Below are 14,633 nucleotides of genomic sequence, written 5' to 3'. Positions count from 1 at the left end.
GTCCCACGAAGACAGGGCCACGTCTTCTGACGCTGTCCCGCAGCGGGCACAGGGCCGGGGAGGACGGCGGGCACGCGGGCGGGGTTTGCCAAATGGCTCCGGTGAGCAGGGCCCCGCGGAGCCGCCGCGGAGGCAGAACGCCGACCGCTCGGCTGCCCTGAGCGCCCGGCCTGGCACGCGCACCGCACCTCAGGGCCGCAGCTGCCCCCAGCCCCCCACGTCTGGGCTCGCCTCCCAGGGGGTGTCGCGCCAAAGACACAACCAAGCCAACGTGCCGGGGGAGGAAGGGTTTCATTACCCGCAACACGTAAGGAGACCGGGATCCTTCCCGAAGCCGTGTCTCCCTGAACAGCACAACTGGGCAAGTTTCAAGCTAAGGGCACGTGCATCTTCATGGAGGGGCTAGAGCAGGGGAAAGGTGGCACAGAACTGGGGCCAAGGTCACCGGAGCCCACGCTGTAGATGGCAGAAGTCCCGGAGGTCAGCGCGGCCGGCATCACCGCGCCCCAGGCCCTGGGCGCTCGGCCAGCGAGGCCACGAGGCGCTCGGCCTGCAGGACGGCGGGAGGATGTGCTTCAGGTTAACCTTTACCTTCACCGCTGACTGCTGCTCCCCGGAGGTGACTCCCCTGGTCTGGCGGCCGCTGTTCGTTGCCGTCCTTTCATCCCCTTAGAATCGATAACCGGGGAGACACCTCCCGCAGCAGGGGCGGGCGCCGTGGCCAGGCGAGGTCACCTACAATGCTTCTCTTTTGTCCCGAAAGCCACTTCTGGTTCCCTTCCTCTGGGGACCCCGACCCTGTCTGCCCACACTAGGCTGACCCTGTGGAGGGGTAAGCAGTGGGGAGGGCCCCCCAGGGTGGTGCTTGAGAAACCCCCACTGCCACCCCCAGAAGGATGACTGCCCAAAGGCTCAAAGGGCGAAGGCGAGGGGCCGTGCTGGCCTGACCATGAGGAGCAAAGTGACTTTATTTTGAGCCCCCAAGTGAGTAAACTGAGGCACGGGAACATCCTGGCCCCGGAATCTTGGCTTTTATCCCTGTCTGATCACTTCCTTGTCTTAGTGAAGAGCGGCTGAGTGCTGGACCCCAACAGCCGCAGCAGAAGGCCACTGCTCGCCCACACGACAGCTCGACACGGGTGTCTGGCGTGCCCTTGGGGGCTGTGGATGGAAGATGCTACCGGCCACATCAGTACACAGAGGATATGGGCAACCCCGATGGTGCACCCGAGGGGCCTCGGGATGTGGGATAACAGGACACTGGCCCTGAATAGCTGAGATGCCTTTCAAAGGGATGATTTCAGTGCGCCCAGATCTCTGCCTTCCATACACAGCAAAGCGCTAAGCTCCCTAACTTGGGATATCTGCTTTTCTTAATTAACAGTAATCTTTTTACATTCTGACTACCTGCTCTTTGTGGCACAAACTCCTTTATACCCTGGCCCCTCCGCTGTCTCCTCAGAGCGATCGGAGAGGCCGCCTCCCGGGCTCGAGTCCTCAGAACGTCAGCGGAATAAACATACCTCTCAGCTTCTAGGTTGTGTGTTTGTTTTTTCAGTCGACAGGATGGACTCTCTCTGTCTCGTGGACCCGGGGCTCTCGGCTAGGTGTCTCTCCCAGCCAGAGGGGGCAGCTCGGAGGGGAGCTGAGCTTCTCGGGGCCAGGTCTGTAGCTTCTGTCACTCGGCCACGTGCTACCGAGAGACTGCAAGGGAGACGGGGGTATGTGGCCTGTGTGCCCGGGAGGAAGTGGAAATAAATTTGGTCAGTAAGGAGCTATAAAACTTCTTCCTAGAAATTAAAGAGTGAAAAAAAAAAAAAGCAGCATTAGTTCACTAGGGGCTGCCGCCACAAAGTGTTACAAACTGGGGGACTTAAAACAACGGAAATGTACCATCTCGCAGTTCTAGAAGCCGGAAGTCTGAAATCCAGGTGTCCACAGGGCATAGCTCTCTCTCTGAAGGCTCCAGGAGAAAATCTGTCCCCTGCCTGTTAGGTTCTGGTGTCGTCTGCCATCCTTGGTGTTTCTCTGCCTGCCCAGCCGAACCCCGGCCTCTGCCTCTGTCACTGCATGGTGTCCTCTGTGTCTCTGTGTCTCCCCTCTTCTTACAAGGACTCCAATCATGTCAGATTAAGGGCCCCCCAAGTCATCTTAATTACATCTGCAAAGACCCTATTTCTAAGCAAGGCCACAATCATGGGTACCAGGACTTAGGACCTGGATGTATGTCTCTGGGGGACATGACTCAGCGCATAGGAAGAACAACGGGAATGAGCTTGTTCAGGGTCCCTGAGACTTTCTCACATTGCTTCCAGGAGCCTCACTCCACTCTGCATACAGACCAGCGGAGCACGGTACCACCCACCCTCCTCACCAAGTCCGAGTGTTTGGGCTTCCCTCCTTGGTTTTATTATCTTGAGTTTTGCAAAGTCGATAAATGAACAACGGCGTCTCATCTGAGTTTTGATGACGGAAGACACAGAAAGTGCACCAAGCGCTCAGGAGTCAGGTCACCTGGTAGGACCAAACGCTGGGCACAGGCAGGAACTGGGCCGGCGCGTCCAGAGCCCTCCGGCTCAGGAGCCGGGAGGTGTCCGCAGGGCTGGGCGTGGCCCTCGCGGGACACAGCCCAGGCAGGGCCGGAGGAACCTGGAACTAGCCACGATCACAGCTCTCTTCTCACAGAAAGCAAACACCAGCAGGCACAGAGGACAGAAATTTCCATTTATCCATCTGAAATTAATGTTTCCAGCGAGCAGCCTGGATGGCTTTCTGCAGACAGCCCAGCTGCCGAGGCTGGGAGAGGCTTGTCACCGTGGCAGTCGGGCTGATGGTTGCAGGGACCGCGGCGGCAGACGCCTGGAGTAAGCCATCCAAGGGCCGCCGGTGCCACCGCACATCAGAACACTCTGTGCTGGGTCCAGAACAGCCCCCGCCCCCGTGAATCATTCACACCCGCCACCTTATGATATGTGACCGCGTTCCGGGCAGAGTGTCAGCCAGGAGAAAATTTGTAAATGTAATTTGTAGTCTCAATTTTTGTCATCGTTTTGGTAGTTATTTTCCCCTCATAACTCTCCATCTTCCTCCCATATTTTCCCTTCCCGGGTTTTTAATCAGAGGGATCTGTCAAGAGTGACTCTGGAAGTCTCTGCCTTCCCTCCTGCGGTGGCAGGAGCGCAGCCTCCAATCTCCGAGTTTATGTTTACGGAACGTATTTTTATTAACTTTGAGTGAAAGTGATTGCGATGGTTATCGCCTTTGGAAATATATATTCCCCGTTCCTTTATTTTGAGTACGGTTTTAATTTTTATGCATCTTTCAATCCCTGTTCCCCAAAGAGGTGGGGGGAGCAGCCGGGACAGGGGAGCATCCCCAAGGGGCGATCTCCCTGCTCCGCTCCAGTGGGGACCAGCCAGTCCCAAGTCAGCCTGAGGAGGGCTTTCCAGAGGCTTCTGGGAGCCCAGCTCTCATCAGAGCAGGGGGCTGAGTGAGCTTGAAATGAAAAAAAAAAAAAAAAAAGACCAGCCTTGTAACTGTCAAGTTGATTTCCACCAGATTAAAAAGATCTGCATGATGAGAGCTGCGAGGCGGGCCCTGGGCCGGCGCAGAAACTCGTTTCTGGAACCAGAGGCTTCACCACTGACCTAACGTGGTCCATCAAGGTCAGAACCCCCAGCTCGGGTCCAAGGTCTGTCGCCCCCCCCTTCCCTGTAGCCTTTCAACACAGCCACTGCTGCCACGCAGTCTCCCCGCAAGCACTTGGTTAGATCACAAAGGAAATGAGAGTCAAGGAGAGGGCTGAATTTCCCACGAGCCAGTTTACTTTCCAAAAAGAGAAGGTGGACCTGGGAACCCTCCACGGTGACCTGACACCACCCGGCAGCGTCACTGGGAGAGCGTGTGGTGGGGCTGGGTGCACGGCAGTGCGGGCCGCAGTGGGCCTTGGGAACGAGCCGGCTCTGCCCCTCGTGAGCTCTGAGCCCTGTTAGGCAGCTCACTTCCCTCTCTGCACCTCAATTTTCTCATCTGCAGAATGGGGGAACAATGGGCTTACCCAGGGCACCGAGTCCTGAGGGCGCAATGAGACAGGGCTTAGCAGAAATTTTGCAAAATGATTCTTATAAAACTTAAATCAGATTAGGGACCCTCCAGGGTGCAAAAGCCTCCAACAGCCCAATTCACAAAGGACAAACCTAGACATCTTACCATCACCACCAAAGCTTGGCAGGATCTGACCCTAGTACCTCTCTGACTGCCTGTCTCTTCACGGCCTTTCGCTGAGCTGCAGTCACAGTGAGCTCTGGGCTCCTCCTGGGACCCCCAAGCCAAACTCATCCTCCGCTCCAGGCCTTGCACGTGCAGCTCCCTCGGCCTGGAACATGCTGCTCCAGGTCCCCCCGTCTCCCTGCTCTCACGCCCTCAGGTCCCCCTCCGCCCCCCACCCCGGCCCTCCTCACCTCCTGGCACATCTCACCTGCACGGCTGACCTGTTCACCGCCTGCCCCCACCTCTGGAAGGCGGGCCCGGTGAGGGCAGAGCGGGGTCTGTCTCGGGCGGCTCCGGCCCCGTGTCTGCCTGGGAACAGGCACTCAGGAAATACCTGCAGGTAAGGGACTGAGGGGAATGGACAGCTGGAAATGAGCCCCACAAAGTGGAGAAGCCTCCAGAGTAGGGTGGCCCAGGTGCCCATGAGCTTGGCGTTTTCCCTAGCACCTGCCATGGGGACACATCACTCAACAAGCTGGACAAGGCCTCTGTCCAGGGGGTCAGGGCTCAGTGGGACACAGTGAGGGGCGCCACTGGTCACGGCTGGGGAGGCCAAGCACATCCCCAAATCAGGGGGTGAGGGAAGGCACCGGAGGAAGCAGAAGCTGGGAGGTAACGCTGCTTGGGGTCGGGGGTGGGGACATGCTGCTGGCGCATGAGTGGGCCCGGTAGCTGGAGAGGGTGGCCAGCTCCAGAGGGAAAAGGGAGGTCCCACTGAGCTGACCAGCATGTCCCAGTCACTTCTGTGTCCACAATCATTAAGGATGGCAGCTGGGGGGCGGGGAGACCTCGGGCTTGGCTCTGACAGCCAGCAGAGGAGGGCCAGCCCTCCACCAGTCACAGTGTTCCCACTGTCCCAATGACCAACGACAGCATAGGAATCTGCTTCGGCGGCCCAGGTAAAATGTGGAGGGGTCCAAACCTGGGCTGGGGCTTGGAGGTAGGGGGAGAGGGGTCTGAGAAATTCAGGAGATAGGACGATGGGGGCCCAGTGGTCGAGGCTGGGGCAGGGAGGGGGCCGCAGCGAGCACCCCCACGTTTCCAGCTCAGGCAGACTGGGCCCAGGGCACATGGGCCACCAGGCGTCCCAGCGGCGAGGTGCCCCCCAGGCCAGCACAGGAGCTGCTGACTGAAACGAAGGGAGGTAGGAAGAGCTTCCTCGGGACGCGGCGGAGGTGAAGGTGATGGAGGGCTGGCACGTGGTTCGAGTTGTGCGGGCAGAGCTAAGCCCAGTCAGATGGGGCAGGGTTCCAGCTGGAGGAGCTGGGACCGGGGGGGACTCTGGGGACTCTGGGCACAAGCAGGGCTGCTGGGGGCCAGGTGACACTGTGTGGCATAGCGTTGAGGGGGTCGTTCTGCAAGAAGCAGCTTGGATGTGTCCAGGGAGCACATGGGCACAGACACGGGCCCTCCCTCGAGGGTCCCTGATCACAGAGGCAGGTGACACCAAACCACAGCAGGATGGCCAGAAGGGACGAGGTCCTCCCGGCGACCCCCTGGATCGTGAGCGCATGTGAGGCTGCTTTCACGTGATTCGGAACGGGGACTATGGGTATGGGGGGGGGCAGGAGGGGCTTTGGGCAACTGCTGCTCCGCAGGCCGTGACACTTGGGTGACACGTATGTGAAATGGCTGCGTCTAACCCTGCACAGCCATAGCTGCCCACACAGAGCACCGACCTGTCACACACCTCTCACGCCAGGTGTCCCGGGCCTCGGCACTGCTGACACTTTGGGCAAATGATTGTTTTGTTCCTGTTGCATTTCAGCATCTTTAAAAATTGCAGTAAGTATGCGTGACACTTGTAACCATTTCTGAGTGCGTAGTTCAGTGGCAGCAAGCACATTCACTCTGTTGTGCAGCCATCACCCCGTCTGTCTCCAGAACTTTCCCACCTTCCCAAACTCTGTCCCCACCAAACACGAGCTCCCCGCCCCGGGCGCCCACCGCTCTGCTTCCTGTCTCTGGGTCTGACTACTCCAGGGACACCAGAGACGTGGACAGGGCCACAGCGTCTGTTCTCTCCAGCTGGCTCATTTCACCGGGCATCACTTCCCCAAGGGTCACCCCTGCCGCAGAGGGTGCAGGGCTTCCTTCCTCTGTCAGGCAGAATATTACTCTGGGCAGGTGACTCTCCGTTGTGGGGCCGCCCTGTGTGTGGCGGGGTGTTCAGAAGCTCCCCGGTCTCCACCCACTAGGTGCCAGAAGCACTTACCCTCTCCCAATTGTGACAACCCCAAATGGCTCCAGAATTTGCCAGATGTCCCCCGAGTTGAGCACCATAGCTCTCTGCACACTTGTCTCTGAAGACCTGAGTCTCCCTTCACGTACCTGAGTGTCACAAAGGGCGAGGGCATCTCTAGGAATATGTCCCTAGCCCCTGGCCGCAGCCCAGCTCCCACAGCCCAGCAGAAAGTTCCAGCCACACACATTCCACGCCAGGATCGCTTCATAACACTAGGGCAGATTTTCAAAATTGCTGGTTTTAATACCCCCCCCCAAAACCCTCTTTTCTGAAATCCACATGAAGCATACGGCAAGCCGCGTGCTGGCTACACCACCTCCTGCAGACTCAGTGCCGGCTTCTTGTTTTTTTACCTTCCATCTGGGGAGACATAAATCCTACTTAGAGTCAACCCTCAGGAGATGCGCAGAGCGTGTGCAAGTCAAAGATAAACAGCCTGCTTTGCCCTTGGACACATAAGCTGGATTTTCTTCAGTAATCCAGGCCCTTCTCGGAAACAGCCAAGAGCAAGGAAACTTCACAGCGCACACACACACACACACACACACCCCCCAAAAAGAGTGCGTCTGACAGTCGAGGCAGCTGACAGCCACAACTCTGGCGGATTCTCAGCACACCGCTTCCTTCTCCCAGACCCCACCAGCACAGCTCCCGCAGACGCACGACAAGTTCTGCGTTTCCCTCCAGCCGCAAATAGCTCTGCTAATACCCAGCAACCCATGGACAAAATCTCTTATTTCCCAGGAAGCCTGGAACAAAAAAAGATACACTTATAGGGGCTCTGAGGACAAAGGAGGGACCCTGGGCCCATTGGGGTTTTCTTGGCAGAGAATGAACTTCATTGTGCATGTACAGTTCATCAGGCGTGGATTAAAAGTCACAGAATTTTGGAACTGGAGTCAATTGGAGCATCTGATAGTGAGAACAAATAAACCTACCCTCCAGGGCCAGAATGGAGGCAAGGAACGGTGGCCATCCAGCATTTGTTGGAACGTTCCAGAAAGGAGGCAGACTTGCCCCCATTCTTCACCTCCCTTCCCCAACCCCGTGTCCCTGCCCCCGTCACGTGACCTGTGGCTCTTCCCGCGGAGGCAGAACGTGCTTCCCTGGCCCTGGATTTCAGACTTGGCCTTGACACTTGATTTGGCCACTGAGACACCAGTGGAGTGGCAAAATCGGGGGCTGGGAACGTACTGGGGGAGGGTAGACTCTCCCCCTTGTTTGCCTCTTTCTCCAGAGCCAGAGGCTGCCCTAGTGAGCCCACCCACCCAAGGGGGGCAAGAGAGCCAACCTGCGGGGTGAAGCAGCCCCCAGCCCCCGCAGATCCAGGAGGGTCGGTGCTGCCGTGCAAAGCCCTGAGTTGGGCTGGCTTGTTATGCACCGTTCCTGGACCAGTAGCTGACCAACACAGACACGGCTCAATCACACTTCCCGGGGCGGGCCTCCAAGGTCTCGTCCTCGCTCACTGACTGGTGCAGGTGAGGAAAGCGTGACCTGACAAGGAGGGCATTGCCTTGTTGACATCTTTGTCATCAGACGGTGACACTTCTGCATGCTGCTTTGCCCCTCTGCACCAGGCGTGGGTGCGCCTGGGCCCTGGAACAATCCAGAACGAGGGTAGTCGGTCCGGGATTCGACTGCCTGTCAGCTCATTTGTGACAGCTCTCCAGTCTCCCCTACATCCCCACCCTCCCTGGGGTGCTGGGGGAGCCCCCACTTATGGAGAAGGTTGGTCCTGGCACTCAGGGGCCACGCAACTGAGGAGCTTCACAGAGTGAGCAGTGGTCAAGCCAGAGGCAGGTCACTTTGAAGGAGGCAGAGTCCCCACTGCCGCAACGCCACTCTGGTGGCCATTCCCTCCACCCCGTTCCCTCCCATCACAGTGCCCCGCCCTGGACAGACGCTCGCACGGCCGGGTTCAAGGCGGCATCACTTACAACCACCAAGGAGCGGAAGCAGCCCAAGTGCCCATGGACGGATGACTGGGTAAAGCAGTGCGGCCCGTCCGCTCGGTGGACGCTCCCTCAGCCGTAAGAAGGAAGGAAACCCTGACACCCACTACGACGCGGATGAGCCTTGAGGACGTGATGCTCAGTGACATCGGCCAGTCACCAAAGAAATACTGCCTGATTCCACTCAGATGAGGTCCCTAGAGGAGTCAGATCCACAGAGACAGAAAGCAGACTGGTGCTTTCCAGAGGCCAGGGGAATGGGAACGGGGGCGGATTGTGTACTGGGCACAGGGGTCCAATTTAGGACGATGACAAAGGTCGGGTGACGGGTGGTGGTGCTGGTTGCGCTACAATGTGAATGACTGCACACTAGCCACTGACTGTACACTTAAAAATGATTAAAATGGAAAATTTTATGTTATAAATATCTCACCATAATTTTTAAAGGATGACCTGTCCTGTGTGCCAGCTCCTGCAGGCCCAGGTCCGCCCGGCTGTCAGACAGCAAAGCCCTCGAGCCGTGGGGTCAGCGGTCGTAGGGCGAGCGTGGGGACGGCACGGCCGCCGCCCCCGCTCCGACCCCCTGGGTTTCCTTGGTTGCAGCAGGAATCTCCGGCACCCTCATTGCTCTCACTCAAAGGAAGTTTCGACTGCTGACAGGGCATCTGGGGCGTAGGGGTGGGACAGCAGGGGGGTGCCCCAGAGGCCTAGCCACCCCCGCTCCCCGCCGCCGCGGGAAATCCGCGTGGGGCGCGCGTCCTGCGCCTGTCAGCGGATGGAGGGCTCTCAGTGGCTGGCGTCTGGCGGGAGAGTTGAGCCGGTGGGTTTTGTCTGGTGATGGGGGAAGAGTGTGGGAACAGCCAGGGCAAAGCCAAATGAGCAAAGACCCTGGAGAGGAGCCGGGAAGGCCTCGGGCCCTGCCAACCTGGGTGCTCATTCCAGCTCTGCCCCGCAGATGTGTGAGCTTGAGAAGGCCAGACAACCTCTCTGAGCCACGGCGTCCTTGTTGATGAAGTGAGCGTAGTAACAGGACCTACGCCTGGCAGCGTTTTGTCCAGGCCACCATAACTTGGTGTGAGTGAAGGCTTAGCCCAGCGCCCATCAGTCGCCATCAGTCCTCTGACAAGCCCCAGCCCGCCTCTGCGTGACGCCCTCCCCAGAGTATGGGCGGACTGGGGACTTGCTTCTGATGAGACCGTGGCAGAGGTAAGGACTGGTCGCGTTCATGACTGAGTCACGATGCCCGAGACCCCCGCCCGTGATCACTCCCGCTGGTCCCCCTCTCCCCTCCGGCGTGGTCGCGCTGATGAAACAGCTGCCACGCTGAGAGATGCTCTACGCAGAGGCCCACTCGGCGGGGAGCCGATCCCGCCAGCAGCCACTCGAGGGAGCAAGGAAGAGCATCGTCCCCAGGGGAGCCTCGGGAGGGACCGCAGCCCTCAGGGGACCAGGTCACAGCAGGCCACTGACCCACTGAAACTGTGGTAACTGCTACTTTGAGCCACATCCGTTCGGGATAATTTGTTACGCAGCAATAATCTAGACTCTTTCTCTAACTCTCTCACTTGTAACTTCACCTTCCAGTTATCTGCCAGCCCCTCGACCAGGATCCCCAGGCTCTCCCACATTCTGCCACCAACAGCACACACACGCCCCACACACCTCACCCTCCCACACACACTACACACACCACACACTTTATCTAATACACACTGGCTGAGACGGAATCTTCCAGAATCCAGGGTCTCCAGGGAGTGACGTCAGGAGGGGTCTGCGTGGGGTCTAGAGACTGGGGTCCCAAAGGACAGTCCTGTGCTGTTTGTCCGGCGCTGCCAGGAGAGGGGCCTCTGACTCCTCTGTCACTTATGAGAAGGACCCCCAGAGGACCCCCTGGGCTTCCTGGCGGCTGCTGGTCCCCGCTGAGACCCCTCAACGCCCTTGGCCCCAAGTCCATCTTCACCCCAGAGCCAGAGCCTGGTGTTCCCTGGTGCAGGACTAACCCACCTGCTCTGCTGGTTTTCCTGAGCATCCAGGAATCACGTATGTTTGCCACCCACACAAAATTTCAATTCTCACCTATAATTTGGTCTCCAAGGAAGAGCTGTTGGCATCTAAGTTCTTAGGACTAAGTTTGGATCCTTGAGGGCAAGGGTGGTGGCTGCTGTGCCAGGTGGAGAAGGGAGGCTGGGAAGGGGCCTTGGGCTTGAGTTCGAGTCCAGCGCTGCCCTGACACCTGGGCTACTTTGGAAGAGGTCTGGCCCGTCAGTAAGCCTCAGTCATGGCCCCTCAGGGGTCTGCTGCGGGAGAGACTTAAATGAGGTAACGTGTGTGAAAGACCCTTGTTTTCTGGCTTAGCTTCAGGGGAGATGAGCTACTGCAGGCCAGAGGCCGGGACTGTGGGACTGTGGGACTGTGAGCCTCCCTCCCACTGGAAGGAGTACATAGCCATTAGGGTCCATCATTCAGCCTCCTGTGAGTTGGGTTATCACGAGTCAGTTCCCCAGAGCCTGGGCTCCCAAGAGCTGAGAGTCTGGATCTGCGAGCTGGGGAGCCATCCCCCGGAGCCGATCCTCCTCCCAGTTGCTGAGCGTGTCAGGGCTCATCTTTCATGACATTGCTCCTGTATTGTCACAATGTTCTCCTCTTGCTTTAAAAGAACAACCTTCACTTGACCCTGCTGCCCAAGAACTTTTCCCTCAGAGTCTGCCAGGCTATGGCGGGCAGATGAGAATACGGGCTATAAATCAGGAGCCCTCATGACATTTGGATCCATTAATCCATCAAAAGAAGATTTGCTGCCTCTTAGTGTCCGCAGGGAGATCAGAAATCCTCTCCCACGATTGCCCGGAGGCTCAGGCACCACACGAGCGCTACTCAGCACTTCGTGCTGGGACCGCCAGGATTTTGTGGGATGTCAGCGCTCTTTCCTGCACCTCATCACTTGTGGTTGCACCGAGCCCCCAGCCTGGCCAAAGGCGTCTGTTCCCAGGTTGTCTGTGGGCCAAGAACCTAATCTTGAAATGGCAAGGAGAACAGAAGGCACCACTGTAACCTCTGGGACCCAACAACATTCTGGACTGGGAGTTCTCTGAGAGCTGGAGCCTCCTCTGTCCCCCAGTGCTTAGCCCTGGGCCTGGCAACGGCCGGCTGGGGGGTGGGTGAACAGATGCGTGAACGGATGGATAAATGGATAGATGGATGCGCGGATGGGCAGGTGGGTGGATGAATGAGTGGGTGAATAAAAGACTCTCTGGCCAAGGAGCAGAAGTTCTTACCCAGAATCTACCATTCAGCGGCTCTGTAACCTCCCTCAGTTTTAAAACGGGGTGGGCGTCGTTCTTACTCTGCCCATCCCATAAGGTTGTTGTGTGAAAAAAGTTAGATGCTGTAAATCACGTTCTTTGGCTAGCTCTATAGGATTACATTGTTCAAAAGAAAATGTTTTCTTCAGCCTAATCAATGCTTCTAGAACTCACTGGCTCAAGCAACGACTTGACAAATCCTCTTCTAGGAAAAAGCACTTGGACTTTTTCAAGAGGCAGATTCAGAACAGGGGAGGCTTGGTCGACAAGCTGTCTCACCTCAGGCAGGGCTGCACATCGCGTCGTTACACCTGTGCCGCCTCCGAGATGGTGAGCTTGTGGAGGTTCGGTGGTGTGTCTCGGACCTGCGATCCCACTCATCAGTGAGAATGAGTCACTAATCAAACACCGATTGCAGAGCTTTCAATAAAATAACCAAGTCACATCATTAGAAAAGACATGACTTCAACAAAGTTGTGATACACACACTCACACATACACACACACACACAATGGAATACCACTCAGCCATAAAAAAGAATAAAATAATGCCATTTGCAGCAACGCAGATGGACCTGGAGACGGTCGTTCTTAGTGAAGTAAGCCAGAAAGAGAAAGAGAAATACCACAAGGTACCACTCACGTGCGGAATCTTTAAAAAATGACACAAATGAACTTATTTACAAAACAGAGACAGACTCACAGGCATAGAAAACATACTTATGGTTACCAGTGGGGAAGGGAACGAAGAGGGATAAACTGGGAGGCTGGGATTTGTAGATATTAACTACTGTGTGTAAGTAAACAACAGGGTCCTCCTGTAGAGCACAGGGAACTTCATTCAATGTCTTGTAAGGGCCTATGATGAAAAAAGAACACGAAAAGGAATGTATTTATATATATAAATGAATCACTGTGCTGGACACCAGACATTAACACACACTGTAATTTGACTGTATTTCAATTTAAAAGAAAAGGAAATGGCATGACTTTATAAAAAGACGCAGAAATACCAGCATGAAGCACCTGCGTGAACTGTGTCCTTGCACAGCTCTGTACCTAGAGGCAGACGCTTGAAGTGGCTTTTTACCCACGTATAAGCCCTCTTTAAAGATGCACGTGGGGCTTGTGTGACTGTGAGGGGGAAGGGGCACCGGGAGGGGGCCCACGAGGAGCCTGCTGCAGGGGCGGACACACAAACGTGCCCGCTCTATAGCAGCTCACTGTGGCCACCATGGCATGGAGCCCAGGCCCACCGCGGTTTCCCCTGCCACTGCGGTCCCGGATGCCCTGTCTTCTTTCCCTGTCTCGCTGGCCTCCCTCCCCGTTTGGATGGGGCAGGAGGTGGTGAGGGCAGTAGTCCAGGTCAGAGGGGGGACGGGCGCACCCAGCCAAGCGGGGAGGCTGAAATCCCATGGCCAGCGGCCCCGTCTCCTCTTCCTCCCCACCCCAGCCATGGTCCAGCCAGACCCCCAACGGCCAGGGCTGTAGTGCCAAGCGTGTGCTCTGCTGGGTGTACACAAGGGCACAAAACCACTCCTGAATTTGTCTGGGGCCCTGGACCAAGGCTGTCAAGCTAGGCTGGAAGGGAAAGGGGGTACACCCATCGTGGGCTTGTCCTCAGAGCACCCCAGTGTGCCGGCAGCTGTCAGCTGCAGGGCTCACTGGGGGGCAGGAACGAGGGAACACAGTGGCAGTTTTATGCATGACAGCCCAATGAAAAGGGCATAGCATTTACCTCGGCAAGTCTGGGCCTGGGGACTGGTGAACTGCCCAAAGCTGGCAAACAGCAGGTCCGCATCAGCCGCCCTGACTCTGAGCTGCACACACCAGGCTTCCGGAGTACAGGGGCCAGGGTAGCAGGGACTCAGCCGCATCAGAATTCCTAACCACAGTCTCCCACCTGGGGATGAAACGAAACAGCTCCATTCCTACCACACACCGTCCCCGGGGGCTGGACCTCAGGCAAGCTCTAATTATCACAGAAATCTCCAATTTCTGGGCCGGTTTCCAAGGCCGCTATTGTGGCTGTTTACCAGAGGCCGCCACAGCTGGGGGCCCCAGACTGATGGGCAGAGAACCCGAAACAGGGGAGGTGGGACGTTGCAGGAGGCCCGCTGAGGGTTCAGGACCCATCCTGTGCCCTGGAGGACGTGGGTGAGGAGGCGTTCCCTGGACTTAAGTTGTTTAATCCCCAGTTGAGCAGAAAAGCTAGATGGGGCTCTGGCTGGGGGGTCCCAGGTGACTTCCGGCTCCCCCATCTCTGCAGAGAGGTTGCAGGACTCCCCGGCTCCCTGACCCAGGGCTCATACCGAAGCATGGAGGGGACTTGCCTTTGGTTGTCACAAGTCTGGGGACACCATGGTGCTGAGCGGGCAGGGGCCAGGGATACCAAATGTTCCACACTGTGCGCTCGGCACCGTGCCATCGTTACTTCTCTGTGTCAGCTTGGCTGGGCCAGGGCACCCAGCTGTGTGGTCAACCGTCCAGATGTTGCTGTGAACATACATTTCAGATGAGATTCATCTATTTATTTTTCAGTGCTGATGAGAGCTGGTTTTTTTCCTTTTTAAAATTGTTTTAAATTGAAGTATCATCAGTTACAGAGCGTCGATTTCTGGCACACAGCATCAGACGGGGTGTAACTCGGCAGACTTTCAGGACAGTAGATGACCCTCCGTACTGTGGGTGGGCCCCGTCGAATCCGGCAAAGGCCTTAAGAGGAAAGACTGAGGTCCCCAGAACGGGGAGGAATTTTGCCTCCAGACCGCCTTTGGGCTCAAGACTGCAACGGCAACTCCTGGAAAGGCTAGGATTTTGGATTTCAGATTTCAGACGTGCCAGCCCCACAATCTCAGGAGCCAA

General features: G+C 57.0%; 1 protein-coding gene across 1 annotated transcript in view; it reads right to left on the bottom strand.

Moving 5' to 3' along the window:
* Positions 1-260: 260 nt before the first annotated feature.
* ENDOV (endonuclease V) overlaps positions 261-14,633 on the bottom strand; it is a 90,394-nt gene continuing 76,021 nt past the window's right edge. Inside the window, exons 10-11 of the mRNA XM_074343905.1 lie at positions 1,524-1,730; positions 261-550 (exon numbers count right to left, since the gene is read on the bottom strand). Coding sequence (XP_074200006.1) covers positions 1,555-1,730 — 176 coding nt within the window. The 3' untranslated portion in view covers positions 261-550; positions 1,524-1,554. The remainder of the gene's footprint in view (positions 551-1,523; positions 1,731-14,633) is intronic.

Source organism: Camelus bactrianus, chromosome 16 (genome assembly GCF_048773025.1).
Source record: "Camelus bactrianus isolate YW-2024 breed Bactrian camel chromosome 16, ASM4877302v1, whole genome shotgun sequence".
Classification (NCBI taxonomy): Eukaryota; Metazoa; Chordata; class Mammalia; order Artiodactyla; family Camelidae; genus Camelus; species Camelus bactrianus.
Note: the sequence above shows the minus strand (reverse complement) of the source record. Positions and strands in the feature narration are given on the sequence as shown.